The 18,468-nt window shown below is 36.8% G+C and overlaps 1 protein-coding gene across 5 annotated transcripts in view; it reads right to left on the bottom strand.

Annotated features, from left to right (window-relative positions):
* LOC127438709 (poly(rC)-binding protein 4-like) overlaps nt 1-18,468 on the bottom strand; it is a 108,982-nt gene that overhangs the window by 16,167 nt on the left and 74,347 nt on the right. For 3 of the 5 annotated variants that reach the window (XM_051694516.1, XM_051694517.1, XM_051694520.1), the window contains exons 6-9: nt 15,750-15,881; nt 13,991-14,119; nt 12,374-12,448; nt 8,025-8,096 (exon numbers count right to left, since the gene is read on the bottom strand). In XM_051694516.1, coding sequence (XP_051550476.1) covers nt 8,025-8,096; nt 12,374-12,448; nt 13,991-14,119; nt 15,750-15,881 — 408 coding nt within the window. The remainder of the gene's footprint in view (nt 1-8,024; nt 8,097-12,373; nt 12,449-13,990; nt 14,120-15,749; nt 15,882-18,468) is intronic. The other 2 variants (XM_051694518.1, XM_051694519.1) reach the window with 1 other exon arrangement.

The raw sequence follows: 18,468 nt of genomic DNA, 5'->3' as shown, positions 1-18,468 counted from the left end.
GCGCTATCAGTCAATGTATGCGCGCAAACTGTTGTTGTATTTTATGTTAATGAAGCGGCGCAAAAGCACTATTTATTACATGGTGTGCATAATTCCTTTAGTGAATAGATTCAACCAGCATAAGATGATATCATCTGCTGGTTGAATCTCCAAACTGCAAATGCAGGAACTGAGTTTAGACTTTGCGCCGAGAGCAGACATGGTGCTGAATCATCATAGCGCAATGATCTGTTTCTCAGGAAAATACCAAATAGTGCTTCTGTGCCGCTTCATTAACATAATATGATTTTTGTCAGTAGATCAATATGATTAATAATAATAATAATAATTTGTTCTGTATAGTGCCTTTCCAAAGCTCAAGGATGCTGTACAGAAATGAAAATAAAACATTAAACAGAGAAACATATAACAAATATACATAACAATACAATGAACAATGGGAGAGAAGCAAAGCATATTTCAAGCAGGTGAGACACGGGTTCGCAGGACGAGAGCCAACAATCCCAGAAGGGCCAATATAAAACACATACAACAAATACAGTACATTACGGCCCGCAACAGCGCAGGCGACAATACAGCCACAGAGCAGAGAATACATTGCACACAGCCCATTACACTACCAATTTCTTTTTAATGGGCTGTTTTCATTTATATTGACGTTGCTTGACATACTGTATATAATGAGGCACAGGTGGTGCAATAATCGGAGAAGAACCTCAGAATTAAATTGCACTTAACCCTACCCATCAATACTTTGCGCGCATGATTTCGCCAACTAACTTGCGCCTAGACTTAGTGCATCTAAACTTAATGGCCATGGCCATTGACTTTGTGCATCTTATGTATCAGATATCACTTCACTTAAGGCATAGCGCTCTTAAAATATGGCCCCTGGACTTATTGTGAATGATTCATTGGTGCAAGATAATCAAAAGAAAAGAAAAAGTAAATATGTAATACCTCACCTATGAAACAACTTTCCTTTTTAGCTAAAGCCCAATTTTTGTCAATTCAATCAATTCCTGATTGATAAAATAAAGTCATACCCTTCATTTTTTTTATTGAATATCCTGTCTCCCTCGGAATTCACATTACTGAATTAAATAGGTAGTAAGTTTTAAGACTTCTGTATGTTGGGGGCCTGTGTAGCTCAGCAAGTAAAGACGCTGACTACCACAGATGGAGTCGCAAGTTCAAATCCAGGGTGTGCTGAGTGACTCCAGTCAGGCTTCCTAAGCAACCAATTGACCTGGTTGCTAGGGTGGGTAGAGTCACATTGGGTTAACCTCCTTGTGGTTGCTATAATGTGTGGTTCTCACTCTCGGTGGGGCACGTGGTGAGCTGTGCATGGATGCCGCAGAGAATAGCATGAAGCCTCCACATGTGCTACGTCTCCACATGATAAGATGTGAGGATTGACAGTCTCAGATGCGGAGGCAACTGAGATTTGTCCTCCACCACCCAGATTGAGGCGAGTCACTTCGTCACCATGAGGACTTAGAGCTCATTGGGAATTGGCCGTTCCAAATTGGGGAGGAAAAAAAAAGAAGACTTCTGATACGGTTGGCTAAATTATTTCAATGTGAAAACTATCGGCGTAATTCCCATTGTCATTCATCTGGGTGGGCCAATTTGCTGAATATTTAATAGACGTTCATGTTATATATACAGAGGTGGGTAGTAACATGCTACATTTACTCCGTTATATTTACTTGAGTAACTTTTTGGAAAAAAATAATTTATAGTGTAGGTTTAAAAGTGTGTACTTTTTACTCTCACTCAAGTAAATTTCTAATGAAAACAAAATTACTTTTACTTCTTTACAATGGGCGGCGTACCTATCGTTACATTACGGGGTTTAATTTTAGTTAATGTGTAATTTATTGAGAGATTACTGAATGGGACTTTTACGACAGCGGAAGTTCACACAGCTGCGCGCGCTGTCACACACTGTCCCTCTGAGTCCATCACTGTGCAGCATCATGCTTTTCAAGGTGAAACACTATCTTCACTCCACACAGTGAAAAAGAATAGTTTCGTCATACAGTGCCTTCATTTAACACCAAGACAAGCGGTTATTTCAAGATTAAAATTGAAGCTCCAACTTATGTAAATTTCTAATGAGGTAAGTTGTGGCGATCATATGGCGAAGAGAGTGGCTGTGTCCGAAATCATTCACTCATTCACTATTTTCTATATAGTGAATGTCAGTGAGTGCACTATATCTCAGCAGTGAGTGAACAAAATGAGTGAGTGAATTCGAACGCTGACGTATACACCGAGCATCGGACCTCCGGGGCTGTCGCAGAAACAACATCACATATGAACTTTTAAAATACTTGGGCCTTACTTGTTATTTTTATGAAATAATATATTAATACAATAAATCTTCATTGTGTTTGTCATTTTTAATAAATATGTTAATATAAAAAGTAAACACATTTTATCAAATGTACATTATTGTATTCATTTGTTATACTTTAGTGTCTTTAAACTCCAATACAAGCTGGGTAGCGTTTCTGGGCGAATCATGCATTCATCCGACCAAAGTTATCATAACCTACATGTTTTAACTGAATATTCAAATCATCCACAGAATTATCATTTCCACTGTGTGCACTCTCCTGAGTTAAAATAATATTAGTAAATAAATAATTCAGCTTAATGGCAAAATTCTGTATAAATATAAATAAATAGTACATTTCAAAATGTATCTGTATTTTTTGCCTCACTATATGTTATGTTATTTTAATCAAGTAATGATTTGTCAAAAAGTAATTTATTACATTCAGCATGAAATAAAACATTGCAGGAGTGAAGGAAGCAGTAAACTCCCAACTCGTACGTCTTCCCCGTGGTGGATTATGGGCAATTAACTGTCGTCGAGTGTACATCAATTGTACACTCGAAATTAGAGTGCATTGTTGTAAGAATGAGTGAACAAAAGTAGGGAACGAGTGGCTCACTCAAAATTCAGACACTGCTACAAAATGGCGTACACCCGAAATAGTGCACTATATAGTGGATAGGGGGCGGTTTCAGACACAGCAAGTGTTCTGCGACCGGGGTTGGTGCCCTACGTAGGCTACGTACTCTGCGTTTAGAGAGCGGCGGTACTGCTGTACAGAACTAATGATCTAAATTCTTTCAACACTGAAAACTGTAACTACACTGAAATAAGAATCCACATATGACTTTTAAAGCTATGAAATAGCAAAAGTAGGCATTAATAAAGCATGATCTTGCTTTGGTTTATATTTCAGCATTATATATAATGTACTTGTGGGACATTGTTCCTGTTTTCACCATAATAATTACTAGAAAGGTTTCCAAACCTCTCTTCTCCTTGACAAATTCATCCAGATCTGACAAGAGCCCTTAAAGGGATAGTTTACCCAAAAATGAAAATTATCTAATCATTTACTCACCCTCATGCATCACAGATGTGTATGACTTCCTTTCATCTGCTGAACACAAATGAAGATTTTTAGAAGAATTTCTCAGCTCTTTTGGTCCATAAAATTCAAGTGAATGGGTGCCAACATTTTAAAGAAAAAAAAGTCAGCATAAAAGTAATCCATAAAACTCCAGTGGTTAAATCAATATCTTCAGAAGTAATGTGATATGATAATGTGTGGATGAGAAATAGAGAAACAGATCACTTTCACATTCTTCTTGTATTTTTGGTGATTCACATTCTTCTCTGCATATCGTCCCCTACTGGGCAGGGAAAAGAGTGTCTAGCAAAAAATGACAAATATTGATCTGTTTCTCACCCACACCTATCATATCCCTTCTGAAGATATGGATTTAACTACTGGAGTCTTATGGATTATTTTATGATTCTTTTATGTGCCTTTTGGAGCATCAACATTTTGGCACCCATTCACTTTGTATTGTACTGACCTACAGAGCTGAAATATTCTTCTAAAAATCTTCATTTGTATTCTGCAGAAGAAAGGAAGTCATACATATCTGGGATGGCATGAGGGTGAGTAAATGATGAGAGAATTTTCATGTTTGGGTGAACTACCATTTAAAGTGATAGCTCAGCCAATATTATATAGTAATATTCTGGCATTATTTCCCTACCCTCATATTGTTCCAAAACCATGTGACTTTCTGTATTCTGTGGAACACAAACGATGTTAGACAGAATGTTAGGGACTGACAGTCTCAGTCACCGTTCACTTTCAAAATATGGAGAAAAAAAATATATGTGAAAAACACATTCACTGAAAGTAAATGGTGTCTCAGCAAACATTCTGTCTAGTATCTACTTATTGTGGTGCATGGAAGAAAGAAAGTCATACGGGTTTGGAACAACATGATGGTGAGTGATGACAGAATTTCCATTAATAATAATAATAATAATAATAATAAAAATTCTGTAACACATGTTAAATGTGTATTATGTAATGGAATATAGGGGAGTTATCGACCATTATGTCATTTGTAAAAAGTAACAAGTTACTACTTGAGTACTCTTTTAATTGGATACTTTCTTAATCTTACTCAAGTAATTATTTACTATATATACAGTACTGTGCAAAAGTCTTAGGCACATAAGATGTTTCACAAAAGCATTTGTCTTAAGATGGTTATTTATATCTTCAGCTTTAGTGTGTCAATAGGAAATATAAATGTTAGACTTCCAAACATTACTTTTGCAAATAGAAAAGATTAGAACATCATGTCAGTCTGAGATTACATAAAGAGACAGCTGAGACAGCCTAAATAGATAGAAGAGCTTTGGCAAATTCTCCAAGAAGCTTGGAACATCCTATCTGCCAACAACCAAGAAAAACTGTGTCCAGGTGTACCTAGGAGAATTGGTGCTGTTTTAAGGGCAAAGGTGGTCACACCGAATATTGATTTAGCTTTTTTAATGTTTACTGGACTTTGTATGACATTAAGTGATAAATGAAAACTATTTATGTCATTATTTTTGAAGATATCCTCACAATGCAACATTTTTCACAAGTGCCTAAAACTTTTGCACAGTACTGTATATATGTTAATGAGCTCATGTTTGTCGCATCAATATCATGATTTGGGAAAAACCTGTTTTTGCAGCCTAGTTGCAGTAAATGTTCTCAGTGGACTAGAGAGGAAGCTTTGTGTTGTGAACATGAAAGTATGTCTACACAGTACATCAAACTCTTAAAAATTTTAAAACAGCAAATAAAATCCTGATTTCCATGATATGTCCCTTTAAATCATCACAGATGCAGCTGTAAAGAGGGCAGATAATAAACGAGGAGAACTCTGAATCAAGGCCTCAGCATCAAAGAGAATGAGAAGCCAAATAGCCAGACTCAAAAGCTATGCAGAATGCAATGTGCTGTTCCCATAGGTCTTGCATAAGCCTGTTCAAAAGTTTAAACACGTGGAGAAGAGAGAAGGAGAGAGAATGGAGAGACACAGAGAGAAAAACAGAGGGAAGGATAAAATACTCTAGGTGTATAAATGAAAAAGATCAGTGATGCAGAAATGGCAGTTCGTGTTGAAGACAAACCTTAGTTTTTGTCTCTGGCAGTTGAGTTAATGGAAATGATTGGTCACAGCTCTCAATGGCTCTCAATGTTGTTTGGGGGAAAAAACATGACCCTTCTTTGTCAGGACGGATTTAGCCTGTCTCTCGAGGTGAGTTTAGAGTCCTGAGGGCAGCTGGGAATAATTGGTACGTAATTGCCACCCCTTTTGCTATCTCTGTCCTCTATGTCCCTCTTTTCTCTTTCAATTTAAGCTGAACTTTTTTCACTAATTTTTTTGTTCCATCAGACATCTGAGCCTGAAAGCAAATCTATATCTCCAAGATTTATATTTATTGTGGGCATTTTTTAGGGGTGTAAGGACAATCTGAAAAAGAATCAAGATGTTTCTATGTGGAAAATGCAATTTTGAGAGCATTCTCTGTTGAATGTTAGAACAACGTTACACTTTATCATCAATTTTTATGTTGTTTTTATGATTATGATTTTGCAGTTTTGGGTAACAGAAAAAAGGGGGCGGAGCTTCCATGATTTAAAAAAAAAAAAAAAACCTCATTATTTCTTCCCTTCGTTGAGCTCAGCACATTGGTAAATAATGTAGAAAAGCATTAATCGCCTGGCTAAGGTACTTAACACTGTGTAATCCTCACACACACACGCACACATGTGGGGCCTTCATTAGCAAGAGCTGCCGTGATGCTGTCAGTCCCCTGGCAGACAGCACTTATATCTGCTCATTTAAGAGAATGCCAGAGCTTGGGCCTGCCACCTCGCTCCAGACAGCTCTCGAGGACAAGCATCGTGTGTACATGAGTGTGTACTTTCACATGGTGGCCCTTTTTAGCCCTCAGATCAGAACATCAGTCAGAGAGTACTGAGAAAGGGGTCATTCCAAACCTGTATGATTTTCTTTCTCCATGGAACACAAAAGAAGATGTTCTGAAGAATTTTCACATTTAAATTCACACTCAAACATATATAAACACAATATCAGTGTTTTGGCCTTCATATTTTGAGTCTCCAGGCCATGATAATCATTCTCTCACCTGCATGCTAAACTGCTCGCTGAGGGATGGGTGATGTTATCAACCCAGTTGAACTACTCCTGTTAAGCTTCAGAGCATTACACATACGCTGATGATTGTGAGCCCAAAACACCTCAGCGGCAAGTCGAGAGATTATCAGTAAAATATACTGTCACAGTACCCTGAAATGAACTTTCTACATCTGCATAGAATTCTAAAGCTGTGAACCATCCAGAAAGGATATTTTCTCCTCACAGAAACTTTAGTGATAAGCGCCTAGTACAGTTTGAGAAAAAAAAAAAAAAAAAAAAATATATATATATATATATATATATATATATATATATATATATATTTTTTTTTTTTTTCTGCCCTGTAAATAATACTTCCAAGTCTGCAAACTCAAAGAGCAAGATGAAATATCAGGATGGGGTGATTTTAAGGCCCCATGAAATGAATTTGTTAGTTTTGTGGCTATTAGCTTTGAGGCCATCTATAAGCTAGTGTACTCCTAAAAGTTGACAAAATTACCCCTTAGCAAATATTTGCATTTAAAATGTAGTCTTTCTCTTCCATGAAAACAAGCCAATAATATTGATGACTCATGTTCAACTACACAGATTTGTGTCCACTCAAATGCTCTCTAGAATGAAATTTTTGTTCCTCCCAATACCATCCACAACCGACTAGCAAATAGCAAACACTGGCCAAAATATTTTTTACTAAGTATTTTCCAGTAAAATCATCTAAACATTCTTAAAACAAAATAAAATGTACTTGAAAAGCAAAATTATATCCCATATAGCACATGTATATCACTGAGATGTCTACGTAAGAGTGTTTCATCTGGAAAGCATCTGCTAAACATCTTAAAAAGATCAGATTTACCAAAATTTAAAATTATAAATGTCTGAAAGACATCTGCTGAATGTCTTATTGAAATCAGAGAGGAAATGCCTTATAGATGTATTGCAGATGAGCAAACAATCTAAAAATGACATCTTGCAGATGTCAGCATGATATCATTGGATATTCCCTTCAATATGTCCTGCCAAATTTTCTGTTCACAGAATCAGAAGCAGTGCATGTGAAGCAATTTCATGGCATCTTTAATACTAAGCTATTCATTTTATAAATGTCAAAGGGCCTAAGACCACCTTGGGGGACACCATTTACTGTATCTAATGCCTGTACGGTTTACAAAACATTACAAAATCAAGTCCAGATTTTCCACAAAAATCAATACATTTGCAAGGGGTTGGAGGTAAAGCCATGTGCAAATGGAATGTCAACTACAAAAGCAAAAAAATCTCAAGTCAACAGTAATTAGTATATTGTCTCGCTCCATTGCTCAAATGGGGAGGACACTGGCTGCAACATGCGGCAAGAGGAATGACAGAGGGGAACGGAATTCCCACCTCCATGCAGGGGCGGAAGAGGCAAATAAAGAAAGAGTGGGAAGCATGTCTTCCTGTATTAGCCTTCATGGATAAATTATACTCACTTGTTGCAGATCCAGCCCTCCCTGAGCCACTGAGAAAAGCGGGTGAGACGCAAACTCTGATGTTTCGAAAACCTTAAAAAGGCAAATAGGGGACAGAGACACAAACCTAGGCTTCATTGCATGTCATCACTATTGTGCATATACATATACGCATGTGTATTAATGCATGTTTTGTTGTTATTGCTTTCATAGAACGCAACAGTGACCATTTTTCAGCGGCAATGGTTCCGGAAGTATTTTTTCCATTCATTCAAAAAAGAGTTTTGTCTTGAATGAAACCAACCAGTCCTGAGACGAATCTGAGATTAATTAGTACCTTTGATTAGTATGCAGTCAATGTTAAGCTCTCTTAGCGAGATTCCCATTTTCATGGGTACAGTGACTTTTCTGATTGGTTGAGATCTCTTCAGGATTCTGGGTAGTGTAGTTTTCTTTATCAGGAATTATGAAGTTGAATCAAGCTGACTTCGGGCTTCTACAGAAGCATGTCATTATTTAACAATGTAAAGCCCATTAAAGTTTTGAAAGTTATATGTGTAATCATTATTATAATTTTTTTTCTATGGAAAAAATGAATGGGATTTTTATTTTTTGAACCCTACTGTTGCGCTCTATTACCATTAAGCTTGATTTGCATACAGAGAGAAAGGCGTTAATGTGGAAAAAATATGTTCTCTGACATGAAGCAATGATCATTAATTTCATTATCAGACATTAATCTTGCTTGTGTCTTGACAGACTACTGAATATATCAAACAGACACTGTGTTATTACTACGCAAGTCAAAGTTTTTGCCACTTCGATTAATTACACCGCTGGTGAATGACTCCACAGCACTTTTAATGGTGAGAAATATTAATGAGTCTGATTGATCTTAATACTACTGTTGTTAATGCATAGGCGTGCTGATAATGAATAGCTATGTCAACATGAATAAACATAATGACTGCTCTACTCTCTTCTAGAGATGTGTTAGAGAATTACGTGAAGTGAATAATGGGACAAACAGATGGATTAATGAACGAAACAATAGACCTTGGTCAGAATAGATGCCATACTTAATTTGAAAACAAGGCTGTGAGGGATAGATGTACAGTCTGTTCAATGGGCATTCGATTCAATGTGGCAATTTACACAGTAATTCCTTCTGCATGTGTTTACTGAATGATTCCCATTAGGTCGTTCTGTTGTGTACATGGGTGTCAATCATTAAACCATCGAAACATTGGAAAATATGTCTTCCACAAAAGCAGACGGAATGTAGGAACATTTGGGTAAGACAATGCAACATGTTCGGCCTAGAGCAGAATTAATTTCTTAACTAAACTAGAACAAAACCAATGTTGATTATTCATAGAACCATTCTTGCATAAATTGTCACATTGAATTGATAGCAATAATTAATGCAAGGACGGTGTTGCAAACAATTTATAGAAACAAGCTAAATTAATGTCTGTTTAAATAATTCATAAAAACTTATTTTCTTACATAAATTGTTGCGTTGAACTAAAAGTGGGAATTAGGTAAGAATGGTCTTATAAACAATTTAATGAAATATGTGCAGAATTAATTTCTATGTAAATCGCTCGTAAAGCCATTCTTATGTAAATTTTCATATTCAGTTCAAGCCAACAACCAGGCCCGCATTAAGGTACTGTTCTGTAGGGCCCTGCCAGTCATGACGGGATGTTGTGAATGGCTAAGAATGGTTCAGTCAGTTCAATGCAACAATTTATGTAAGAATGGTTTATAAGAATGATTTAAACAGAAATTCATTTTGCTTGTGTAACTACATAAAATCGATTCCACGAACAGCTTTCACCGTTGCGCAACATCTTGGTGTTTAATACAGCATCTTCCACTCAACGTGTTTACATGCGCATCCTTCCGCGAACGTCGACAATGGAGAATAGGGTGGCGGATGCCATGACTTAGAACCCAACTGCAGCCACAGGCCCTGGGGCTTAAGCCCTGGTAAGACCCTGCCTCCAATGTAAGAGTAGTTTTACAATTTTAGTTAGTTTGGAAAACCATTATTACATAAATTGCAGCATTTAACTGAATCTGGCAATTACGTCCGAATAGTTTTAAAAATGATTTCTTAAAACCCAAGCACAACATTTTTTTTTATTTGTAGATCTTCGTAAAACTTGTTTTACATTGTCGGATTCAATATGGCAGTATATGTAGGACTGGTTTTATGAATGAATTACATGAATGGACTGTACTTCCATCCCTCACCACCTTGTTTTTGTTCTTCCTAAATTAAATACACCATCTAAGACTATTAAAATATGTGTTAGATAAAGACAAGAAGCTCCTACAGTATGGTATTATGAAAGTGTTAACTAATAATTGGGGCTGTATTGTTATAAATTGGTCAATGAATGTCACATTTATACATTGCAAGCTACAAAATCACTATATGAGTTTTGCAATACTTGGATAAAACTTTTGTTTTCAGTCTATGACATTAATGAGAACAGACACAACAAACAAGCTTCAAAAATATTTCATAACACAGACAGCCCCTCTACTAACACTGTTCATTGATGAACAGACTCACTTTATTAAAGGAAATAGAGGCTGCTTGCTGTCAGCTGTATGAAGCTGTGCAGCTGTACAACATTTGATATCAGCTGAATATCAACAGTTTCAGCTCACACAGCATGTTCAGAGGTGGGGTTTATGCTTTTGTAAATGTTAATTGTATCTGCTCTGTCCCAGCAATGATAATTTTGAATGAATAAGGATTACATTTTAGACACTTGGGCTTTGTTCACACTGCACACAAATCTGATTTGGTTTTGAAATCTGATTTTAGGACTGACTGTCCTCACTGTCATTTAGCAAGTCATGAAATCTGATCTGTTTGTTCAGACAGTGTAGTTATTTGGTATATCTACATGTTTCTCATAGTGATTTTTCAAGTGTCAGAACAACAGCAAGAGACATAAGAGCTGCCATTGTGGAAATAGAGGACAGGGAACTGAAAGATTTGCCTCATGTCTATCGTGATTTCTTGCCATTGTGCTGAACTCATAAGATGCATGAGAGAACATAAGTGACAGCATTTATGCATATATTTTGCATTCATGCACTATTCACATATTGTACTATGTAACATATTTTGCTCTATGAGGAAAGATTGAGCGAAAACGAGTATATTTGGTTCAGGAACTTTGAGCACGGTATACAGTATATACGTGTTGTGTCTCAAATGACAAAAAAACTACCCGAAATCTGACCGTTCAGATTGAGATGCATTCCAAAAATCTAATTTACTTGGATTTCGAACAACATCTGGATGTGGTTTGGATGGGGCTTTAAAACAATGGATTTCAGACTACAAAAAAGTAAATGCCAAAAAATCAAATCTTTGCTGGTGATTGAACGAAGCAAGAAACAGTTTAACCCAAGATAGAGCATTTGTATTCAAATGAATTAAAGAAATTAAAACACCTAATATGGCAGGTGTACAAAAAGAAAGTCCTGCCTTAAGGTAAACAACCCAGTCACCTTTTAGGTACAAATATCGCCAGTCTGCTCGAGAACGCACACACACATTAGCTGGACCAGCCTGAAAAATATTGTTTTTAGCTTTACGATACCATTGTTGTTTGATTTTACTGCTGATTTGAAATATGTTCCTTGAGTATAATCTTGAACAAAATCTTTTTAGAGATTTTAGTCTTTCCCCTTTTTTAAGTAGATAGGAGCTGTACTTTTATACTGCTCCATAGAAAATAGCTGCCCAGGAGCATTCCCAAAATGACCACCGAGTGGACTGCCTTGCCGTGAAAGGGACTTTGACAAAGCCATAGAATCAGGAAATTATGACTGCAATTGATGTAGATATACTGAATACTGACTACACTGTCTGAACAATTGGATCATCACTTGATGATGAAAACAACAGTGTTGTAGTCTAAAGTCCTAAAGATCAAATTTGAAAATAAACCAAAATTGTGTGCAATGTGACCAAAACCATAAACATACTCTCCACAAGTGCACAAAAGCAGATGCGAATGATTGCTCAACACACCGTAAGGGGGCGGTAGAGTTACCTTTCATTTTCTGTGCCATTTCACTAAATGCACTATTTTCCTGGAGTTATAAACATAACACTAATGCCTCCAATAGTGCCCCTTGTGGCAACACTGAGAATGCAATGCATACTTGTGTTACGGTATTTGAAAACAGCGATGTGTGAAATCAAGTTTGTATAGCTAGAAGCATGTGTGTTAACGTACTTGCATAGAATATGTTTCAGGTCTTAAAAATGAATGTTGAAAATGAGAAAAAGTGCACTTGGTACAATTGGTGAAAGACATTTTGCCAGGTTTTACCTGATTTCCAGCAAGAAGAACTGCACCTGGAGCAGGGCTTGGGCGGTATGGAATTGTAGCACCCTTTGGAGGAGACTGCAAACAAAGTGAAGCAATTGTTCATTTAAACTCAGGACCTTAAAGATTCAACCTCACTATGACTTTCATATTCATCTCATGTAGCAATAGCACTAAAAGTACTTGCGCAATTCAAAGTTTCTCTTTACCTAAGGCATTTGTACTGCATTAAGGACGGAGGGTCATTTGGTCATATTATCTTAATGAGTTGAAATGCTGACACGGTGCACAAATGCAATGCATTTATCGATCAGCTCTTCATCGGATCTCTTAAAAGCATACCATTATCCTCTCACAGGAAGTCATTAGGCTGGATTATTTCATAATGCTATTGAGAGCATTAATGCTTGCTCATGATATGGAAAACTTGCAATGAAATACAGAAGGGTTTCTAAACTCACATGCCTTCTGTGGCTTGGGGAATAAAGTGTGCTCCGAGCATGTTTTCTCTGGTTAACGTCAATGATGGAACAATGGAATTCTAAGAGCCTGTTGTTCAAAGCCAAATTATGGCTCTGTTCCAAAACCTAGTGAGCTGTTTTTCTACTTAGGAAGCTGCCTTCTAAGTCATCATCCAAACTGAAATGGAATAAAAGAACCATTTGGAACACTCTTCATATGCAGCAACTCAACATAGCACACGCTCCCCACAAAATGGCGCTAATCACTTTAGAACATTTGAATGAACATTAGCATGTTGCTAAGCTAACAAAGTAAACAAAACAAAAACAAAAAAACACTAATATTGGGTAAAAATTTTTTTTTATTATTACATTCAACTATTTTTATTGATAATTGTAAACTACTAAGGGAAGTGTCTGCTAGCTATTTCTTTTCATATGCAGTAATTTGATTAATGCAATCCAACAATAAAACATAAGAGTTCAAGAGGCCTGATCAGGGCTGATGTGATGAAAAAAAAAACAACAAAAAAAACAGTAAAACACATCCCCCACGACTGCCCAACCAAACAAAAAGAATCTTTTTAAATATTCATTGAGTGACTTTGCATAATTTGCATCCTGGAGCAGACAGCTGAGGACTTCTAAAATGGGGCATGTAGCCGTCAACAATAAGCCCACTCTTCCAGCCCTTTAATAATGAAACAGGAATGAGCAGGACACATGCAGTACAATTCCACTGCTTAAGAAGTCAAATCTTTTTCTTAAATCATCTGTATGCAAAGAAAACCATTTAAGAGCAAATCTATTTAAAGATCTAAAAAAGCATTACTCATAATTCATCATTACTGAAATTATTTTTAATGTGTGGTAAGTTAGATTCAAGTATTTGTCAGCTGCAAAAAAATCAATACAAAAAAAAATCCGTTAAGCTATAGAAAATGATTTCATACATTCTGTTTGAACCATATTAAAAGCTAAAACAGAAAGCCAGTATGCCGTCTTTGATGTATGGAAGCCTTTGAAGTCTTGCTGATAAAGAATCGCAGACAAAAGTCTTCCACTATAATTTTTCAAGGCCAATGCATGCATACGAATGCTGTTATTTAAGAAAATGGATCTGTTATACTGTAGTTCAATAGCTGTAGAGTGTAATTACCTCAAGTATTACAGTGCAGATGAGTTTGACACACTGTATAATAGCGTCCTGGCTGCCAGATATCGTCACTCCTCTCTCTGTGGAGTTAGGGAGCAGATCTCCCGCCACCTGTACCTGAGCCCCTGTTTTCTGCCACAGTAAAGAAGAACTGACCGTTAGTAAACACATTTGCCTAGTATCCAACTGGGGACCTATCATAGTCTCATATTGTTTTAAATGAAGGTAATTCAAATACTAAGACCTGGCAAACTCTAATCCAAGCCCTAACCCCACCCTGGTAAGAAAACTTTTAACACTCAAATTCAGATTTTTTCTTCTCCTCCAATAACTAACATCTCATCGAGTTTTTCGTTCCTTGCCACAGTCAACTTTGGCTTGCTCACTGGGGTCCTAAAGACAATTATAGCAAATAATAATGTAATAACAAAGCATAATCTAACAACTGCACATAATGTAATAAGTTAAATGTAATGAATGTTCATAATGTAATATTTTATCAAAATGTAATAAAATTCTGAGCATTTAATATAATAAAATTTTTCGTATTATATATATATATATATATATTCAAAATTGAATAGGTTATTCAAATAAGAGAAATATATGCTTATGTAACCAGCCCTGCTCGACCCGCTCTAAGCAGGATTCGAACCGCCGTCAGCTGGCATGAAACTGCTCAATGGTACTTTAAGATCATTTAAAAGATTAGACACTACAGCATGACTTTTTGTAAAGCTGCTTTGAAAAGATGTGCATTGTTAAAAGTGCTTTACAAGTAAAACTTGTTTGGCATGAATCATTTGTGAACCAGTTTGACCAATTGATAGAAAGCACCAACTCAAGAGAATGATTCTTTCACAACTTAGGCATCAGTATGGCTCGTTTATCTTAATTTTTCAGTAAAAATATCCTTAAAACAAGAAAAAAATTACTTTAGAGGCAGAATGGCATAAGATATTAAGTCTTGTTTGCAGAGAAATCTACCAAAATTTGGTGGGGTTTATGCTTAAAAAAAAAAAGTCAATTTCTTTTAATATATTATATATATATTTCTAATCATAAACCTTACTAAATTTTGTTAGATTTCTCTTAAATTTTTACTGGAAAACAAGACAAAATACTTTCATTTTTCATTTTTGACATTTCCAGGTTTTTTATGACTGTGGGAACTCTGCTTTGAGGCGGTCCACAAAAGCAGGTTTTGCTGCATTTTGCTGCATTTAGCTCCTAACTTTTAATTATTTTAGAAAATTTGTCTCCAAAGTATAGCTAGGTAAGAACACACTTATACATACAGTACATTCATACTCAAAAGCACTGAGAGTTTCTGTGAAAAACCCTATTATCTAAAATTTGCTTTACCAAATCTCATGAAGCAAAAGGAAAGAGCTAAAAACGCATTCTGCCGTGTTACTTGCCACTGCTAATATGAAAGCTTCTGACAACCCAACAAACTCACTCCCATTCAAAACTGACATTCGTGCTTTGATTAGCTTAACATACTTCCTATTCCCCAAACTCTAATCCACACCCACACCCCAAATGCATTAGCGAACACTCCACATTTAGCGCTGCGGACCATTCAACATTACCTCATACCATACTGACAGCCTAGAAACCATAAATGTAAAATAAATGGGCTTTTACTGGCATCCAAACTCATGAAATATGCAACGGAGCAAGCAGTCCTAACATATAAGTCCTCTATGGGCAGGAGGGAGAGACAGTGAATTGGAAAGCTTGTTATACTGGCACTCACCTCTCTGATCTCTTTGATTTTGGAGCCACCCTTGCCGATGAGAGAACCACACTGGCTGGCCGGGATGACCAATCGCAGCGTGACTGGAGGCTTACTGGTGACTGTGCCGTTCGCCACAAGAGCAGCCAAATCCTTGAAGGCCAAACACAGAAAATGGACAATATGTTTAATTGACAGTCCTGATGCAGCAATTATGGCATCCTACAAAGAGTTCAGATTTTGATTTGGAGCGGCATAACACAGTGGTTAAAGTTCTGGTGTGGTAACCAAAAAGTTTCAAGTTTGAACCCTGTAATATGGGATATACAGTATATGCTATCACCATTGTACCCTTGAGCGACAACCCCACACAACCTGAAAACAAAGTCCTGTTTGCAAGGTACCAGGTTGAAACTATGACTGCGGAAAAATCGAATCATTTGCCAGTTTGCCTAGTTAATGGCATCAAATCTCCATTCACTACCATTCAAACGCATCCGAATGCTGGAGACCAGAAACATACACGGAATTTTGCACTACGCTGCAAAGGAAAGTTCAAGTTTAGTTAATTATGATCTGCGAATCTGGATGACGAGATGACGGGTGACCAATAGTAGATAAAAACATCACACGCTGACCACTTTAGTTTTTAGTTTAGTTTTATTTTTTCAGTATATTTTATTTTTTATTTTTTAGGTCAGTTTAAGTATGAGGTTAAACAGCCATCTCTTATTGCTGTCATGGAGCATTTTCACAAGTTTAAAAGCCTATAATCACATTACAACAATAAACGGAAACTAAAATAATTCTCACAAAACCTGTCAAGAAAATGTCCTGGTCCCATTTTACTCCAAAATCAAAAGAAACAAATAGGAATTATATTTTGCAAATATACAGTTGTGCTCAAAAGTTTGCATTGCCTTGGAGAATTGGTAATATATGTACCATTTTTAAAGAAAACATGAGTGAGCAGGCAGAACACATTTCTTTTATTTCTTATGGGATTCATATTCAACTGTAGGTTATAACAGAATGGCACAAACATAAAACAAAACATGGCAACAAAGAAAAAAATGAAATGACCCCTGTTCTTCATACCCTTAGTTCTTAATACTGTGTATTGCCCCCTTTAGCATCAATGAGTCTTTTGTAATAGTTGTCTATGAGGCCCCAAATACTTGCAGGTGGTATAGCTGCCCATTCGTCTTGACAAAATGCCTCCAGGGCATCCAAAGTCTTTGGTCGTCTTGCATGAACCGCATGTTTGAGATCTCCCCAGAGTGGCTCGATGATATTAAGGTCAAGAGACTGTGATGGCCACTCCAGAACCGTCACCTTTTTCTGCTGTAACCACTGGAGGGTCAACTTGGCCTTGTGCTTAGGGTCATTGTCATGCTGGAAAGTCCAAGATTGTCCCATGCACAGCTTTCGTGCAGAAGAATGCAAATTGTCTGCCAGTATTTTCTGATAACATGCTTCATTCATCTTTCATTCATTCAGCCATCAACTTTCACAAGATTCCCCATGCCTTTAGAGCTCACACACCCCCAAAACATCAGTGAGCCACCACCATGCTTCACAGTGGGGATGGTATTCTTTTCACTATAGGCCTTGTTGACCCCTCTCCAAACATAGCACTTATGGTTGTGACCATAAAGCTTTATTTTGGTCTCGTCACTCCAAATTACAGTGTGAAGCGGTGAGGCGTGTCAAGTTGTTGTCGGGCATATTGTAACCAGGCTTTTTGGTGGCATTGGCGCAGTAAAGGCTTCTTTCTGGCAACTCGACCATGCAGCTCATTTTCTTCAAGTATCCTGGTACTGTGCTCCTTGAAACAACCACACCATCTTTTTCCAGAGCAGCCTGTATTTCTCCTGAGCTTACCTGTGGGTTTTTCTTTGTATCCCAAACAATTCTGGCAGTTGTGTCTGAAATCTTTCTTGGTCTACCTGACCTTGGCTTGGTATCAAGAGATTCCCAAATTTTCCACTTCTTAATAAGTGATTGAACAGTACTGACTGGCATTTTCAAGGCTTTGGATATCTTTTAATATCCTTTTCCATCTTTATAAAGTTCCATTACCTTGTTACGCAGGTCTTTTGACAGTTCTTTTCTGCTCCCCATGGCTCAGTATCTAGCCTACTCAGTGCATCCACGTGAGAGCTAACAAACTCATTGACTATTTATACACAGACACTAATTGCAATTTAAAAAGCCACAGGTGTGGGAAATTAATCTTTAATTGCCATTCAAACCAGTGTGTGTCACCTTGTGTGTCTGTAACAAGGCCAAACATTCAAGGGTATGTAAACTTTTGATCAGGGACATTTGGGTGATTTCTGTTATCATTATGATTTAAAAAGGAGCCAAACAACTATGTTATAATAAATGGCTTCATATGATCACTATCCTTAAATAAAAGACAGTTTTTGCATGATCAGTCATATTTTCAAAATCAATGCCAAAATTTCACAATTTCTGCCACGGTATGAAAACTTTTGAGCACAACTGTAAAATTACAACTATTTATGGGGCCACAAAGATGTTTTACATTGTGACATTATTTTCATGACAGTTACGTATATTTTACATCCCATTTTTCATTACCACAATGAGAAAACAAATATATATTCAAGCGTTCAGCTTCACAGACAAAGTATAGGTTTTCAGCTTCATAAACAAAGAGCAGGCTTTTCAGCTTCACAAACACCAAACAGGCTTTTCAGCTTCACAAACAGCA

Source organism: Myxocyprinus asiaticus, chromosome 50 (assembly GCF_019703515.2).
Source record: "Myxocyprinus asiaticus isolate MX2 ecotype Aquarium Trade chromosome 50, UBuf_Myxa_2, whole genome shotgun sequence".
NCBI lineage: Eukaryota > Metazoa > Chordata > Actinopteri > Cypriniformes > Catostomidae > Myxocyprinus > Myxocyprinus asiaticus.
The sequence above is the reverse complement of the archived record's forward strand: the minus strand, read 5'-3'. Positions and strand labels throughout refer to the sequence as shown.